The sequence below is a fragment of the Halichoerus grypus genome, chromosome 15, assembly GCF_964656455.1.
Source record: "Halichoerus grypus chromosome 15, mHalGry1.hap1.1, whole genome shotgun sequence".
Taxonomy (NCBI): domain Eukaryota; kingdom Metazoa; phylum Chordata; class Mammalia; order Carnivora; family Phocidae; genus Halichoerus; species Halichoerus grypus.
In genome coordinates, this window is record NC_135726.1 from 43,816,142 (window position 1) to 43,833,494 (window position 17,353).

Here is a 17,353-nt window from a genome sequence, read left to right on the forward strand (position 1 = left end):
TGTTTATGGTTGCTGTTCGGCTTGTGAGATCTCACAGGATTGGATAGCAGTCTGTTTTGGCAGCCTCCCTCATCTTTACAAATCAGGATTCTGAATGTGCGTGAAATGACATTTGCCGGCAATGCTGGGACTCACATAGACAGGGCTTGTGTCCCCTGCCCCTCCGCTGCCTCAGGCCAGTGCGGTCTCTGAGCAGAGGGGCTGGCTTGCCTTGTCCATTCCTCCATGAGACTGCATTTCCTGGCCCTCTCGCTAATGCTGACCTACCCAGAGTCAGGAAAGTAGAAATAGCCTGGTGTGAAGGAACCCCCGGGAGTCCCTGCTCACTCCAGGACCCCTCCTGAGGCCTCACCAGCCCCTGGAGAAGGCCTCAGTGCCCTGGTCTGCTTTCCTCTTCACCTAGCTGCTGCCGCCCATCCTCTGGAAGAAAATACACAGGAGCTGGCTGCGAGCGGGCAGAGATGAGTGAGGGCAGTCAGAAGGGCTCTAGGCTGGGGGCGCCGGGGTGGCTCAGTCGTTGGGCGTCTGCCTTCGGCTCAGGTCATGATCCCAGGACGCCTGCATCGGGCTCCCTGCTCAGCGGGAAGCCTGCTTCTCCCTCTCCCACTCCCTCTGCTTGTGTTCCTGCTCTCACTGTGTCTCTGTCAAATAAATAAATAAAATCTTTAAAAAAAAAAAAGTGCTCTATGCCTTGTGGGCGAGACATAAATGTGTAGACTGAGACATGAGGTGTGATGCTGTGGGATGCAGGTGGAGAATAGCCTCAAGGCTGACTGCCGGTTGGTTCAGTGTTCTCATGCTCCACTCACCCTGACAGGACCCAGGCTCCTACCCCAGACCTTCCTACCCAGGCCTGAAGAGGTTAGGGCAGGGTAGAGAACCAGGTAGGCCCTGCTAAGAATTTAGGTTTTAGAGAGAATGAAATGGGATTTTTATGGGGCACCTGGGTGCCTCAGTTGGTTAAGCGTCTGCCTTCGGCTCAGGTCATAATCTCAGGGTCCTGGGATCGAGCCCCACATCGGGCTCCTTGCTCAGCGGGGAGCCTCATTCTCCCTCTGCCTGCCGCTCCCCCTGCTTGTGTGCTCTCTCTGACAAATAAATAAAATCTTTAAAACAAAATTCTTAAGTAATTTATATTTCAGTAGCTATAATGAATGAAATAATATTTTAAAGTTTTTTTTCCTATGCTATGGAAACACTCTTGATTTTGTCTCCTTCCATGTGACTGAATACAGTCATTCTGATGTTTCAATTAGTTTACTTGGGGTTTTTTGGCATATGTAGTCATGCCATCTACATATATCTCTTCCCTTCCAATAGTTATATATCTTGTTGTGCTGACCATAATTTTTTTTAAAGATTTTATTTATTCATCTGTAAATGCTTGACCGACTGAGTCACCCAGGTGTCCCCATAATTTTTTTTTAAGATTTATTTATTTGAGAGCGAGAGCACATGAGCTGGGGGAGGGGCAGAGGGAAAGGGAGAAGGAGAGAAGCAAACTCCCTGCTGAGTGCAGAGCGTGGATCCCAACACCGGGTGGGGCTCCATCCCAGGACCCTGAGATCATGACCTGAGCCAAAGGCAGATGCTTAACCGACAGCCAGCCAGGCGCCCCGGTAAGTTTTAATATATAAAATAATCAGCTTTAAGAGTGAGCATCCTTGTTTTGGTCCTTATTTTAATGGGAATACATTGGATATATTACTGTTAGTTATTGATTTTAACAAATTAATTTTTCTTATACATGGTGCATGCTTATGGTAAAAAAAATTCAAACATTTCTGAATGACCTAAGTCTCCTTCTTCAAAAATACTGACTCTCCCTTCCAACTCCATGACAGTGCCAGATATAACTACCATTGTCTTATGTATCTATGTAGGTAGTAGCAAATAGGTATGTACACAGAAACATATAGAGAAAATACATCTTTTTATTCCCTATGCATATCTCTAAACAGCATACCCATTAATTACATACTGGCTCTTAGTTTGAAAGAATAAGCATACAGTTCCAAGCCATAACAGATGTTATACCTGATTGTTCATTCATGGATGAGTGTGTTGCTTACAGGAAAGCCTTGCATGGTTTACAGACTTCCTTTCTGCATAATAGTTGTGATCTCCCCAAGCCTATTGGTAGTGTCACCCTCAAAGTCATCTCAAGGTTTGCAGCTGGTGTCTGCGGCGAGCTGGTTGCTGAAGAGCTGTCCAGGGAAAGAAAGCAGGAAGAGTTTTGGGAGGAAGAATCCGATGTCATCTGCACAAAGATACTGGCATTTTTGATGCCCTGCCCTCAGCCCTGTAGTCACCATGCTGCTCCTGGCTTGGCTTGGCACTTTTTCTTTTTTTTTTTTAAGATTTATTTATTTGAGAGAGAGCGTGTGTGTGAGCAGGGGTAGAGGCAGAGGGAGAGGGAAAGAGAATCCTCAAGCAGACCCCGCACTGAGCGCAGAGCCCGATGTGGGGCTAGATCCCAGGACCCCAAGATCATGACCTGAGCTGAAATCAAGAGTCGGACACTCAACAGACTGAGCCACTCAGGCACCCCTTGGCTTGGCACTTTTACGTGGAGGGTAGCAACTGCTTTCTTCCCTTCTTTCAACAAATACATAGGAGGGATTGTCTACTATGCACCAGGCACTGAGAATGCAACAGAGAGCAAAACAAAGACCCTACCTTCATCCAGCTTAGCTCCTAGGTGGGAAAATAGAAAAATAAATAGCACATGCAAAGGTAATGTCGGGTAGTAGGGGTTGCTGTGAAGAGAGATGAAGAAGGATAAGGGGGGGAGAGAGAGGTAGAGGAAAGGCCGAGGATGGGACATTTGAGCAAAGACCATCAGACCATATGAATTCCAAGGGCCAGTATGCTCCAGATGGAGTAGTGGTTCATTCACCAGTGGGTCAGGATAGGCTGTCCCTTAGAGGACACTTGGCAGTGTCTAGCAGTATTTTTGATTGTCACAAAAATGACATCTCCCATTTTTTTCCATGCTAGGGGTAGGGTAAGAGAAGTCTTACTCATTGAGAAGAACTTGACTGTTACCCCAGAGGGCCCAGAATGGTTTGAAGGAGCAGGTTTGAACTTGCATGCTAGGGAGTCAGAGTTTCACTGACTCACTGTATATTTTAGGAACAAATTTTTGCCATCTTTTAAGACTTCAGTTTCCCTCTCTGCTTCTGACCAATATCCCATCCTTCCTATCCCACACATACACACCCATGGTGGGATGGTGTTTCTGAAAGAACCGTGGAACATTAGGCAACCAGACTCAGGCCCCAGATCCTGAAAGACATAAGTTTGCAGGGGCACAAAGCTCTTCGATTTATCTGATTTTCAATTCAAATTTATTTGGAGAAGGCGGAATCTTGGTGTTTCTCTCCTCATAGCCCATCAGGTTGTGTTTCAGTCCTGCAGTGGAGCAGAAGTGTGGATACTCAAAAGCTCCCCTCTGCTGCCACATTCGTGCTCTTCTGCAGCTCTTGGTCTCTCAGAAGTCACTGTAGGGGGAAGGGATCTCCCTCTGCTTTTTGTTTTAAAAAAAAAAAGTAAGGATTTGAAAATGTATTCAAAACAATAGGATCTGAGAGGTTGTGGTTACTGCACCTCCAACCAGTGCTGCTGGCATCTCCTAAGTAAAGACCAGGAATGCCGCTGACAACACACAGCCCTGCATAGGACAGCCCCCCACAACAGTGACGTCTCTGGCCCCAAATGTCAATAGCATTGATGTTGAGAAACCCTGAGGTAGTGGGAACTGGCTTATGCAGAAGACTTGAGACAGGGGCTGTGCTCAGAATTTCTGAGGAACAGCAAAAAAGCGGGGTGGCCAGGGCTGAGAGAAGGACAGGAGATAAGTTCAGAGAATAGTCAGGGGCCAGATCATGGAGGGTATTGTAGGACAGAACGAGGACTATGGATTTTCTTCTGATGGCAGTGAAAAGCCATTGGAGGATTTTGAGCAGGCGAGTGCAATTTGGTTTCTGTTTTATAATCTGTTTCCTGTGTGGAAAGTAGACTCTAGGGGAGAGAGAAGATGCTGCTAGTTGCCTCCCCAAATCCAGTCTCCCCTTCTTCCTTAGCAACAAAACTCTGGGTTTGTGTTTTGTTTGGTTTTCAGGCATATTGTGCACAGAAAAGGGAGTATGCTCCCAGCCTTCCTTCCATCTAGGGGTCGCTTGAATAAGTTCTGGTCTGTGAAGATGTAACTAGAGGTTTGGGATGAGTCTGCTGCCCCAGTTTGCTGCTCTCTAGAATGCAGGCGAATGGCTGAAGGTCATTTAGCCATTTAGACCTGAGGCAATGGAAGAATGTCAGCCTTGCATGAGGATGCAGAGCAGAAAAATGGGAACTGGGTTCTTTGGGATGCCCGGGGGGTCCCCATCCCAGCTCTGGACTGCCGAACCCTAGGTTTATTTTTTCCCTTAGAAAGAAGTAAACATCACTCTTGCTTAAGCCACTGTATAGGTTGTTGTGTGTAGACAGACCTAATCCTAATTGAATGGAACAGGAAGATCAGTTAAGAGGCTATTATAGTAATTAATCCAAGCAAGAGATGATCATAACTTGGAACAGAATGCTAGCAGAGGAGGTGACTGGAAGCAGTTGGACTTGTTTTTAGGTGTATGGCTCGGAGGCATTAGGTACATTCACCCTGTTATGCAACCCTCAGTGCCATCCATCTCCAGAACGTCTTCATCTTCCCAAACTGAAACCCTGCTCCCTTTAAACAATAGCTTCCATTCCACCCTCCTCCACCCAGGAAACCACCTTTCTACCTTCTGTCTCTCTGAATTTGCCTATTCTAGGTACCTCCTATATGTGGGATGGTACAATATTTGTCTTTTTGTGACCAGCTGCTTTCACTTACCATTATGTCTTTAAGGCTCATCCATATCGTAGCATGTGTCAGAGTTGCCCTCCTTTTTAAGGCCGATTGATATTCTAGCAGTTTTATTTGAATATAGCACTGTGGGACATGTGTGTGCGTGCATGAGAGAAAGAGGGGTCGACGATGACTCCGGGGTTTACCGCATGAGCACCTGGACCACTGGTCGTGCTCTTTACTGAGATGGGGAGCCGTGGGGCAAGAGTGTGTTGGAATAAAGGTCTGCAGTGCCTATTAGACATCCCAGGGGCAATGTCAAGTGGATAGTCAGATATACAGATTTGGAGTTCAAGGCTGAGGTCCAGTCAGGAGATAGGAACTTGGGAACAGTTGAGTCAATAGACGGTATTTAAAGCTGTAAAACTGGACCAGGTCATCAAGGAAGTGAATATAACTAGCGAGCCAGAGGGAGAATCCAAGGACAAGTGAGCCCTGGGGCACTCCAGTATTTAGAGGTGAGGAGATGACTCGGAAGCAGCCTAGGAGTCTGCTGAGGGAGCAGCCAGAGAGTGAGGTAGAGATGGAGCAAGTGCAGTGTCCTGGAAGCCAAGAGAAGCCAGTGTTTCAGGAAGGGGGGAGCGGTCCACTGTCTCCCATGCTGCTGGGAAGAGGTGGAAGACCCGCTTCCCCACCTCAGCCCAACACTTGCCACAGCGCTCAAGGTAGGAGGAATACCACGTGAATAACAGAGGCTGTCGGTCACATGGGCATGGTGAACCCTAGCTCAGTGAAGTAACAGGTGAGGCACGTACTGCCCTGTACTGACATGTCACTGGGATGCAGAGGGCTTCCGCTCAGTGTTGTAGGGTGAAGATAATGTTGACGGAGTGAATTTCCACTTGTGAATTCCCCATTTGTCTTCTTAATCATTTTATCCGTTGAGAAATTTTTTTTTTTTTTTAAGATTTATTTATTTTAGAGAGAGAGACAGCATGAGCAAGAGGGGCAAAGGGAGAAGGAGAGAGAATCTCAAGCAGACTCCACACTGAGCGCAGAGCCCGACCCAGAACCCCGAGATCATGACCTGAGCCGAAACCAAGCGTCGGATGCTTAACCGACTGAGCCACCGAGGCGCCCCCAGTTGATAGTTTAGTATTTTCTTAAGTCCCAGTGCCTTAAACACTCGGATGTCCCAATGGTAATATTTTCTTCTTGATTGAAGTGATGACTTTTTTTTTTTTTTAAGATTTTATTTACTTGTCAGAGAGAGAGAGCGCACAGAAGCAGGGGGAGCGGCAGGCAGAGGGAGAAGCAGGCCCCCGCTGAGCAGGGAGCCTGATGCGGGCAGGACTCAATCCCAGCACCCTGGGATCATGACCTGCGCCAAAGGCAGACGCTTAACCTACTGAGCCACCCAGGCGTCCCTGCAGTGACAACTTTTAATGAAAAATACACTCATATCAACAAAAAGAATTTCCTGAACTCTAATAGGCTCCCAGGCCATAAACTTGTCTGGGTGACTTAAATATATTTTATCTCTGCCCTGTAGAAACCCACAATATTACTTTGCTTGTTTATGGAGGAAACTTGCATTTTCAATGGGAAAAATTACTAGAAGAGCAGAGTCCTTTGTTTACCATAATTAATGTGGACTTAGTTACTTTGAGTAGCCTTTCACGTTTTCATGTCCTGAATGATATTTTGTAATTATCCTTATTAGTTAAGATTTATAGCAATGTAGCTAAAATATAAAACTTCCTATGTGTGTTGGCATGGTAATAAATTGTTGATATATTTTCTTTTGGAAAGCAGGCTATAAAACAGAACATATAAACATAATCTAGTTTTTACAAAAACAAACATCTACAGGTACAAATATAGGCTGTATAGGAAACATGTAATCAGTGGTTATATCTGTTTAGTGCTATTTGGTAGATTTTTATTTAGCTGATCTTTTTTCCCCTAATTTGTTTGCAGTGATTATGTATTACTGATGTGAAAGGTTTTGTGCACCAGAGTGCTCAGCCCATGAAGTAGGAGTTCTGAAACTGTCTCTGTTGATATTTTCACCAGCAGGCGAGAGGAGCATGTCCAGAGGCAGAATATATATAATCTTGTGTGAATAATTAGCACTTGGTGTTAGTTCAGCCACCCTTGGGCATGTGTTAGCTTTTCTTTCCTTTCCTTGTTCTCTCTCCTATACATAGCATGGCAGCTTGCTCTAGGTTAATACCGACTGCAAAGAGATCTTTGTTGTTTTGTTAGTTGCCTTTTTAAAAATTTTTAAATATTTAAACACTCGCTGTAATCGGTTTTTAGGTCAGACTATACATAGTTTCAGTAAGTTTGTTTTTTGCATTTTTATACCGTAATCTAATCTTTGCAGAGCACTTTCCATAGCCTGGGCATGGTCCACTGCATTCTCTATTTCTCTGGAGACACATTTAGGTCTCTATATCACATTCTGGTCTATTGGTTAGGTCATTATGTAATAACTCTGGAATTATCATATGAACAAAAGAGCAAGGTTGAGGATACTTGGAACCAACTGTTATGTTTAAGGTAAAAGTAAATATTACAGAGAAAGAAATGATTGAATGACTTTGGAATTTCTAATAAAAGCAGCCAGTCCAGATCGACTCCATTCACTCTAGACTTTTAAACTGATCAGAAATAAATGCTAGAATTCCTGGAAATGTTTGACAGTGTGGTGTATGTGACAGTTTTATTTGTTCTTCACTCCGGGGATGTGAGAAAGACAGATTGTTAAGTGAGGTTGAGTAGAAAATGAACTTGGTGAGACACTGTGTGTTTTAATGTGAAAATCACAAGGCATGTTGGAAGATGGAGTAGATTTGGGCATTCCATCATCCCACCACAGGCGTATATTCAGGGCTGAGTCAGGCCTTGCTTGGCCGTAGAACAGCAGTAACTATAACCAAATTTTGAAATATTCTAAGAAGGTAGAGTTCCATTGATCCTCAGCATCAGTGGTGATGTAGAAAGCGTGGTCTTTTGGGATTCAAAATAGGATGACCTTAAACTAAAATCTGTTTTAATTAATAAAATGTAAACATCACCAAAAAGAAAAGGTTTTCTGGTTCTGTCCATCAACACAACACTCTTAGCAGTAGATGTGGTATGTGTACATGGATATGGGAAAGTGAACTCATACCCTTTCCCGCCGCCATCAGGGAGTTCCAGAAAACAAGGTTTCCTTTTGGTAGATCCTTGAGGCTGTTTATATCCAGAATGCTCCGTGGACGTTGATAGGCAGGAGTGGCAAGGTCACTGATGGTTTCTGTTCAGGATTTGGGCCTTTATGAGAAATTTAAGTCACAGTAAAAGATTTCTTTTAATGCAGAAGTCTGAAATTCCATCAACTCGAGATGCTATGGATAGATTAATCTTTTTTTTTTTTTTTTTTTAGTTTTATTTATTTAAGTAATCTCTACACCCAACCTAGGGCTCCAACTCACGACCCTGAGATCAAGAGTCGCATGCTTCTCCGACAGCCAGCCAGGTGCCCCTAGATTAATCTTTTAAAAATGCAAATGCCAATTAATTACGATTGCTTTATTCATAATTCTTAAATGAGACTGATGTGCTGAAGGACTGAACAGATGTTTTTGGGTTTGGAATTCCTCAAGAGGTAGAAGAAGCTTCTCTTTCTCCCAAGCCCTCTGTACCCTCTCCCTGTTTCACATTGCTGTTTCGAGCCAGTCTTTGCAGCTGCGCTCTGCTGTGGAATCATAAACTTGGAGACTCATGCCATCCAGGAGTGCCACAGGCTACCCCACTTGATACTTTTGTCCCAGTCCCTTTTCCACTGCCAGAGAAGACAGAGCCATGCCTCCCAGTCTCTCTTCCCACCCCAGGGCCTGACACCATGCAGGAGAAGTCAGGGTTCCTGCACAGGGCTCCTCCCCTCTTCTTACTAACCACCACTATTATGGCTGCATCCTGGATCCTATCCTAGGGAGACAGAGTGGCCTGGTGGTTAGGAACACAGCTTTTGGAACATATCTGGCATCAGGTCTCTGTTCCACCTCTTATCACCTGCATGGCATTGGAGCAGGCTTCTTTCTCGAAGCTTCAGTGTTACCATCTGTAAAATGGGTGCATTTCTCTTCCCCACAGAGTTGCTTCACTGCAAGTAAAGTGCTTGGTATGGGTTTAAGGACTCAATGAACGGTAGCTGCTGATAGAGCTGCAGGTGTCTGTCTGCTGACATTTTAAACTCCGGTGTCTCTGACCGCCCCACTCACCCGTTTCCCCAGGTTGTCACATCTGTTCTGCAGCCTCACGGAATCCCGCAGTCCAGGCAGTGTTCTCCATGTGAAGGACAGAATAGCTGCCCACGGCCCTGCGGTCGCATGCTTTCGAATTCACAACGTTAGAGTCTGTATTTCCTTCCAGGTTTGTCAGGAGGCCCCAAGGACTGGCCCAGGTCTGGGGGGAGGCCGGTGGGGTCTATTACAGGAGGAGACCTGGGCTGTGACAGGAGATGGGCAGAGGCAGGCTGGAGGTTGAGCACTGTCCTCTCTCAAGAGAAAGTAGTGTTTATGCATCTATTACTTTAAGCCTTTAGAGCAGATATCCTGTGAAATAGCTTTTCCAAAGTCCAGGGTGGCCATTGATTTGATTGGCTTTTAGTGAATTGTTCACAACACAGATATTTTGTTGCAGCTGTAATTAGAACTGATGCTCCATGTATCGTGGTGGTGGGGGAAGGAAGGGTGGGGAGGAAGATTGCTGAGCTCTGGTTCTCATCATTCCTTGTTTATAGGGAAGAAATTTAGATTAAATGACTCATCCAAGGTCAAACATGTAAAAACGGTAGAGACAACATACCAAATGTCTGCCTTTTAAACTGTCCTGCATCTTTCCCCCACTTACTCCTGCAGCAGCATCCTCCTTCCACCTGCCTACCAAGAGGGGGACCCTCCCCAGCCCCATCCTCCCATCAGGCAGCACTGTCCTATTCTGGACCCCGGGGACCCTGCATCAGGCTTTTCCCAGAATTTTCCCTTTTAGAAGGGGGAGGGGTAGTTTCCTGTTCCCTTAGTCCTTCCCTCAGAGAGCCTTCTCCTTCTCACCTCCCCTTTGTGTTCCTTCTCCATTAGCCCCTGACTTAGCATATCAACTTAGCAGTTTGTTCCCCACCATTAGAAAGTAACCCTCATGGGGCACCTGGGTGGCTTGGTTGGTTGAGCATCCGACTCTTGATTTCAGCTCGGGTCGTGATCTCAGGGTCGTGAGATCGAGTCCTGTATTGAGTCCTGGATCCGACTCCACGCTCAGCAGGGAGTCTGCTTCTCTCCCTCTCCCTCAAATAAATAAATAAATAAATAAACAAATAAATAAATAAATCTTAAAAAAAAAAAGGCAAGGAAAGAAACCCTCATGAGGACAAGGACTTGCTCATTGTCTTTCTTGTAGTATCCATTGGCCTTTTGTTGTGCTTTGTACATATCAGGCATTCACATATTACATATTTATTGAACAAATGAATGACTTAATTGTATTGGTCAGAAGCCATAAGAATGTGACCCCAGAGCAAATGGTACCCGGCATCTCCACTTCCCCCTTCCTCTCTTCCCCATAGCCTGCCAAGAGGCTGAGGAAGAGTTTGTGTGTCCTAGGAGCCAGCTCCACTCCTCCTCCTGTGTTTGCACTGTGTGGGCCTTCTGGATACCCTCATTCTGGCCTAGGCCAGTTAAGGTTGAGTTTGTCGTGTGCCTGGTCTCAGCGCTGCCAGCCCACAGCTGTACCCAGCTGTTTCGAGCCTGTTGGAGGCAGTGGGGCACAGTGGCAAAGGGCACAGACACTTGAGGCAAGTGACCACTCTGTTACATCCAATTTGTATTCCCGTGACAAAGTTTCATAACCTTTCTGTGCCTTGGTCTTACTGTCCGTAAAATGGGAATGACTTCATACAATTGTTCCTAGGATGAAATGAGATAATCCATGGTAGACCTTTAGCATAGGTGAAGTACATGCGGAGTGTTCAATGAAGGCTGGCTGCTAGTATGTACAAGACAAAATATATGCTGTTTATTCTGTTCCTGTCACATGACTCTAGGTTGCTAGGGCCGCTTCCTCTGTGTCCCTCACCCTGCCCTGTCTGGCACAGATCACTGATGGGGAGGAGCTTTGAGGCAGGTATGAGTGGAGACCCAGGAGGTTTGGGTGAGAGTTCAGCCTCCAATTCTAATTGTTCTCCGTAGAGGGCTGATGCTTTGGTGTGAGATTTGTGTGAGTTTGTTTGTTTTAGTCTGGCCCTGGTGACTTCCACAGGGGAAAATCAGAGGGAACAAGTGGTGACAAGTTACCCCTGAGACTTGCCTGACTCTTTCTCCAGGAAGCAGAGCTCTCACCAGTGGGGATGGAAAAGGACAGCATCTAAAAAATGTGGGCTGGCAGGTGAGAGGGCCCGACTTGGGTCTTATTTTTAGGTGCTTCAAGGGACAGGACTAGGCCGGAGGGTGGGCACTGGGGTCGGATTTTAGTTCCTTGTAAAAGCAATGGAAACCATTCCCCAAGGCAGTGCACTGAGTCCTGGCAGCAAGTGGGCCCTCTCAGCTGTGCTCCTACCAGTTGAATAAATTGCAATATAATAAATAAATTGCAAACTCAGTAGAGTAATTTCTTGAGTAAGTAATCTACTGTGTGAGCCAATGAAATATGATAGACCCTCCATGGAAAAAATGTGAATGTTATGGAACATGATAGAAGAGTTGCAGATAGTTTTGTTATTGTTGTCAAATTTAGTATGGGCCAAACAACTGTAAAAATTTAAGGGAAGGTGTCAATAATCTGGAAGTTCTCTGTTCAGGTTGCTTTGTGAGTGACAAGTTCTTACTCTCCTTTATTTTTAATTTTTTAGAGAAGTTTTATTTATTTGTTTGTTTGTTTGTTTATTCGAAAGAGAGCAGGGGCAGAGGGAGAAGCAGGCTCCCTGCTGAGCAGGGTGCCCAATGTGGGGCTCGATCCCAGGACCTGGAGATCATGACCTGAGCCAAAGGCAGATGCTCAACTGACTGAGCCACCCAGGCACTTCTCTTGCTTTCCTTTAAAGAAAAAGAAGTAGGAAATCATAGAGAACACCTTGTAGCTAGGGTTACCTCAAGAAAGCAAACAGGGAATAACAACATCAGAGAGTAGGGGCACCTTGGGTGGCTCAGTTGGTTAAAGCGGCTGTCTTTGGCTCAGGTCGTGATCCCAGGGTCCTGGGATCGAGCTCCACATCAAGCTCTTCGCTCAGCGGGGAGTCTGCTTCTCCCTCAGCCTGCCGCTCCCCCTGCTTGTGCTCACTCTCTCTCTCTGTCAAATAAATAAATAAAATCTAAAAAAAAAAATTCAGAGAATAGTTTTGGCGATTGCCAAGGGTGGCAGATAAATGCACATTTATATCTTAAAATACTTATGCTATATAGTTTTTTTTGGCATATAAATTATTATAGTTACATATTAACAGTGTATATTAGCATAGTATTATATATATAGTATTTTTTTTTAAAGATTTTATTGATTGGGGGCGCCTGGGTGGCTCAGTCGGTTAAGCGGCTGCCTTCAACTCAGGTCATGGTCCCAGGGTCCTGGGATCGAGCCCCACATCGGGCTCCCTGCTCAGCGGGAAGCCTGCTTCTCCCTCTCCCACTCCCCTTGCTTGTGTTCCCTCTCTCGCTGTGTCTCTCTCTGTCAAATAAATAAATAAAATCTTTAAAAAAAAAAATAAATAAATAAATAAAGATTTTATTGATTTACCTGAGAGAGAGCTCGCAAGCACAGAAGGGGGGAGGGGCCGAGGAAGAAGGAGAAGCAGACTCTCTGCTGAGCAGGGATTCCCGAGGCAGGGCTCCATCCCAGGACCCCAGGATCATGACCCGAGCCAAAGACAGACGCTTAACCGACTGAAGCACCCAGTCGCCCTTGTATATAGTATTTTTTTTTTTAATGAATTCCCTACTTTAATGGAGTGCTCCATCGACCAACTAACTACTGATATGTATCAGGAGAGTGAGTTTCTACTGTTGTGATAAATAGAGTCATCCAGTATGTTTTGTTGACTCCTAGAAGATTGGTCTGTCAGCTTTGTTTCTTAAGACTGAAATTATGACATAGAGCTATGTTAATAACACTGTTACCAAAATAACTTGTATCTTTGGATTCCATTTCTAATAGAATTCTTAGAGTCAAACTGACCTTTCAGATTTTCAATCACATGGCTTTTACTGTGCCTTCTGAATGCTGTGTGCCCGTAACTGGAACTGTGAGTTCCTCTGGTTCATTAGGAGCCCAGAGACAACCAGGGTTAGCGTGAGCCAGAGTGCACGTGAGGGGAATGGAGACGAGGAGTGGGGGGCTGGGTGGGAACTGAGAAGGCCCGTTTGAACCTTGGGGTTTGCTATTTGGTTGAAACATTTTGTCTTGTAGACATCAGGCACCCAGATGCAAACGTGAGCGCAGAGATCCTTCTAAAGCATGGTGACTCTCTAACTCCCTGTGATTTCAGGTTTCCGGGGACTGTTACCTTCTGCCCATGTTGGTAGTTAACAGCGTATCGCACGAATGCAGTAGCACGCACAAGCTAAACCCCTGGCTTTCTTGTTTTCACAGGTGTTGGGGCGATGTTTCTTGACAGTGGTGCAGGTCCACTTCCAGTTTTTGACCCAGGCCTTACAGAAGGTCCAGCCAGTGGCTCACTCTTGCTTTGCCGAGGTGGTTGTGCCAGAGAAAAAGAACAGCGGTGGCGGCGGCTTCTCCAGCATGAGCCACACGCCTGAGTTGGAGGAAGCTGTGCGCTCCTGGCGGGGGGCTGCCGAGGTAACCCTGACCTGGGGGAGATGGGAACCCTGTGTTCAAATAGCGGAGGCTCCACAGGACCTTTGCCTGTTGGTTCCTAAAAGAGGTGTTTTATTTAGAGGTGTTAGTTTTAAACTGTTACCGTTCGCTTGTTCATTCATTTGACAGTGAATGCCTTTGTGAATGCCCACTTCGTGCCGGGCGCGGGCCAGGCACCGGGGTGACAGCCTCTACTCCCAGCCTCCTAAGAGAAAGGGCCTACAAAAACAGGGTGAAAGGGCTGTGATGGAGGTGTGCAGGAGCCCAGAGAAGGGGCCCTGCCTCCAACTAGGAGCAGGGCCGCAGAGCTTCAAGGAAGAGGGGCCAGGGAGAAGAGGCTGGAGCCTCAGTCTGGAAAGACGGGCCAGAGCTGGCTGCGGAGGGTAAGTGCTCAGCCAGGCAGCCAGGTCAGATGTGGTCAGGGACGACACATTTCTTGTAGGCATTTTAATACTCCTTGGTGTCTGGAGATGTCCTGCCTCTGTTTTTCTGCTCTTTTCACAGCCAGCTTCTTGGAGGAATTGTCCACCTCACCTTTGAGTCATTCTAAAAGACATTATTATGAAACAGTTCAAGCATTTAGGAAATGTCCCATATACCCTCTTGTCTTCCTTTTAGCTTCTTCAAGTGAATCTTAACTTTTTACCAGTTGCTTCATGCCTTTTATTTACTTACTTACTCACTTATTTTTAAGTGGGCTCCATGCGCAACATGGGGCTTGACCTCACGACCCCAAGAGTAAGAGTTGCGTGCTCTGCCAACTGAGTCAGACAGGTGCTCCTTTCATGCCTTTTATTTTTAACAGAAAAAAAATATTATTTACAAATGCAGCTGAGTTCCCTTTGTACCTTTTTACAGTCTTACTCACATCCCTTCCTTTGTAGTGATAGCCTCTTTTGAATTAGGAGTTTGTGAGTCCTGTGCATATTTTTGTATTTTTACTCTGCATGTATCCATAGATAACGTAAGTTATTATTTTGCCCAGTACAAAACTTTATATAAATGGCATCATTCAGCTCACTGAAATCTGGCTTCCACTCCTACACAAGAACAGGCATTAACTTGTCAGGGTCACCGGTGCCTTCTGTGTGGCCAAATCCAGGGAACCATTTGACTCCAGTCGGCACTCTCGGCAATATGGGCCCTTGGAGACCCTCTCTCCCTGTGGCCTCCCTGAGCCAAGTGTTAACCTCTTGGGTCATCCTCTCTGTCTATTTCGCTAGCTTCCGCTCTCCAACACAACTTACGAATGTCAGTTTCTCAAGGCTCAGTTCTGGGTGCCCTTCTCCCTATAGGATCGCCATCTACCCTTGGGACTTTAAGAACTGCCTGTGTGCTGGGGGCCCGCAAATATGTGTGACCCGTCCACTTCTGTGGGCTCCAGGCCTCTGTATTCAGCCCTTGCTTACCTCAGGTATCCAGGTGGCTCAGGCTTAGCTTTTCCCCACACCCCTGGGGCTCCCCAGATTTTCCCCAGGCTAGCAAGTGCTGCTATCCCACACTGGGTCCTTCGTGCAAAAAACTTGAGAGTTCTCTTCCTGTCTTTGTGTCATATCTACATCCAGTCCATAAGCCCTGAAGGTCCCACCCCCAAAGTATTATCCCAGATCTGTCCCTTTCTGTCACTGCCCTTGTTTAGGGAATCACTACTCTCCCCTGACCCCTGCAATAAATGAACTCCCTTCTCTGCTCCCTGTCTTGCCATCCTTCATCACTCTCCATTTAAAAGTGGATGATGTTGGAATCCATCAAAATCCTAGAGGAGAACATAGGCAGTAACCTCTTTGACATCGGCCACAGCAACTTCTTTCAAGATACATCTCCAAAAGCTAGTGAAACAAAAGCAAAAATGAACTTTTGGGACTTCATCAAGATAAAAAGCTTCTGCACAGCAAAGGAAACAGTCAAAAAAACAAAGAGGCAACCCACAGAATGAGAGAAGATATTTGCAAATGACACTACAGATAAAGGGCTGGTATCCAAGATCTATAAAGAACTTCTCAAACTGAACACCCAAAAAACAAATAAGTCAAAAAGTGGGCAGAAGATATGAAAAGACACTTCTCTGAAGAAGACATACAAATGGCTAACAGACACATGAAAAAATGTTCATCATCATTAACCATCAGGGAAATCCAAATCAAAACCACACTGAGATATCACCTTACACCAGTTAGAATGGCAAAAATGGACAGGGAAAGAAACAACAAATGTTGGAGAGGTTGTGGAGAAAGGGGAACCCTCTTACACTGTTGGTGGGAATGCAAGTTGGTACAGCCACTTTGGAAAACAGTGTGGAGGTTCCTCAAAAATTTTAAAATGGAGCTACCCTATGACCCAGCAATTGCACTACTGGGTATTTACCCCAAAGACGCAGATGTAGTGAAAAGAAGGGCCATATGCACCCCAATGTTCATAGCAGCAATGTCCACAATAGCCAAACTGTGGAAAGAGCTGGGATGCCCTTCAACAGATGAATGGGTAAAGAAGATGTGGTCCATATATACAATGGAATATTACTCAGCCATCAGAAAAGATGAATACCCAACTTTTACATCAACATGGATGGGACTGGAGGAGATTATGCTAAGTGAAATAAGTCAAGCAGAGAAAGTCAATTATCATATGGTTTCACTTATTTGTGGAACATAAGGAATAACATGGAGGACATTAGGAGAAGGAAGGGAGAAATTGGGGGGGGGGGATTGGAGGGAGAGATGAACCATGAGAGACTATGGACCTGAGAAACAAACAGGGTTTTAGAGGGGAGGGGGTTTTGGTTAGCCCAGTGATGGGTATTAAGGAGGGCACGTACTGCATGGAGCACTGGGTGTTATACGAAAACAATGGATTGTGGATCATCACATCAAAAACTAATGATGTATTGTATGGTGACTAACATAACATAATAAAATTAAAAATATATATATTCTATAAGAAAAAAAAAAAAAAAGTGGATGATGTTGCTATTTCCTTAGGGTAAAGTATAGACCCTTCACCCTGACCTACCTCGTCCCACAGAGTCTGATTCCTGCCCTGCTCAGCAGCCTTATCTGTGGCCACTCTCCTCCTTGCTCACTGGGTTCTGGTTTCTTCGCTGACATGTCTGCTCATCCATCCCACACTTCCGCTGACTGCCTCCTTCTCCGTAAACTCATAACCAAAATGCTGATTTCTCAGTGTCTGGGATGCTCCCTGTTACAGTTCTGTTTTCCTTGGTGTGTTTTCCTCCATTTTAGATGCTGTAAATGTTTTGTTTGGCCCATGAGGCTGTCAGCTCCAAGATGGCAGGGACCAGGTTGTGGACCTGACTGCCTATCCAGCGACACCTGACACAGGACCTTGCGGGTTAAATATTTGAGTGAAACACTCTTAGAAAGAGAGTCAAATGGTTTTAAACTGTGAAACTGTTAGGGTTCAGGGACTGGATGGAATGGTAGTCATAGGTAATTTGTGGAGCTTTGGGAACTTTATAGCATTATAGCTGCTAATGACCTTCTTGCAGTCTTGTTAAATATTACAACTCCTACACCAGAAGAACAGAAGAAGAACAAAAATTAGCTGTTAAAAAATGTCATTTGTGGCACAGATATTGTTGCAACAAAAATAGACATGGAAAAATTGAAAGACAGTTCATCCTGAATTCTTCCTCCCGTCTAAGAAATTAAATATATT

General features: G+C 45.4%; 1 protein-coding gene across 7 annotated transcripts in view; it reads left to right on the forward strand.

Annotated features, from left to right (window-relative positions):
• The window catches only part of GARRE1 (granule associated Rac and RHOG effector 1), a 79,693-nt gene that overhangs the window by 39,923 nt on the left and 22,417 nt on the right, over positions 1-17,353 (forward strand). For all 7 annotated transcript variants that reach the window (XM_078062995.1, XM_078063001.1, XM_078062997.1 and 4 more), the window contains one exon: positions 13,454-13,660. In XM_078062995.1, the coding sequence (XP_077919121.1) occupies positions 13,454-13,660 (207 nt within the window). The remainder of the gene's footprint in view (positions 1-13,453; positions 13,661-17,353) is intronic.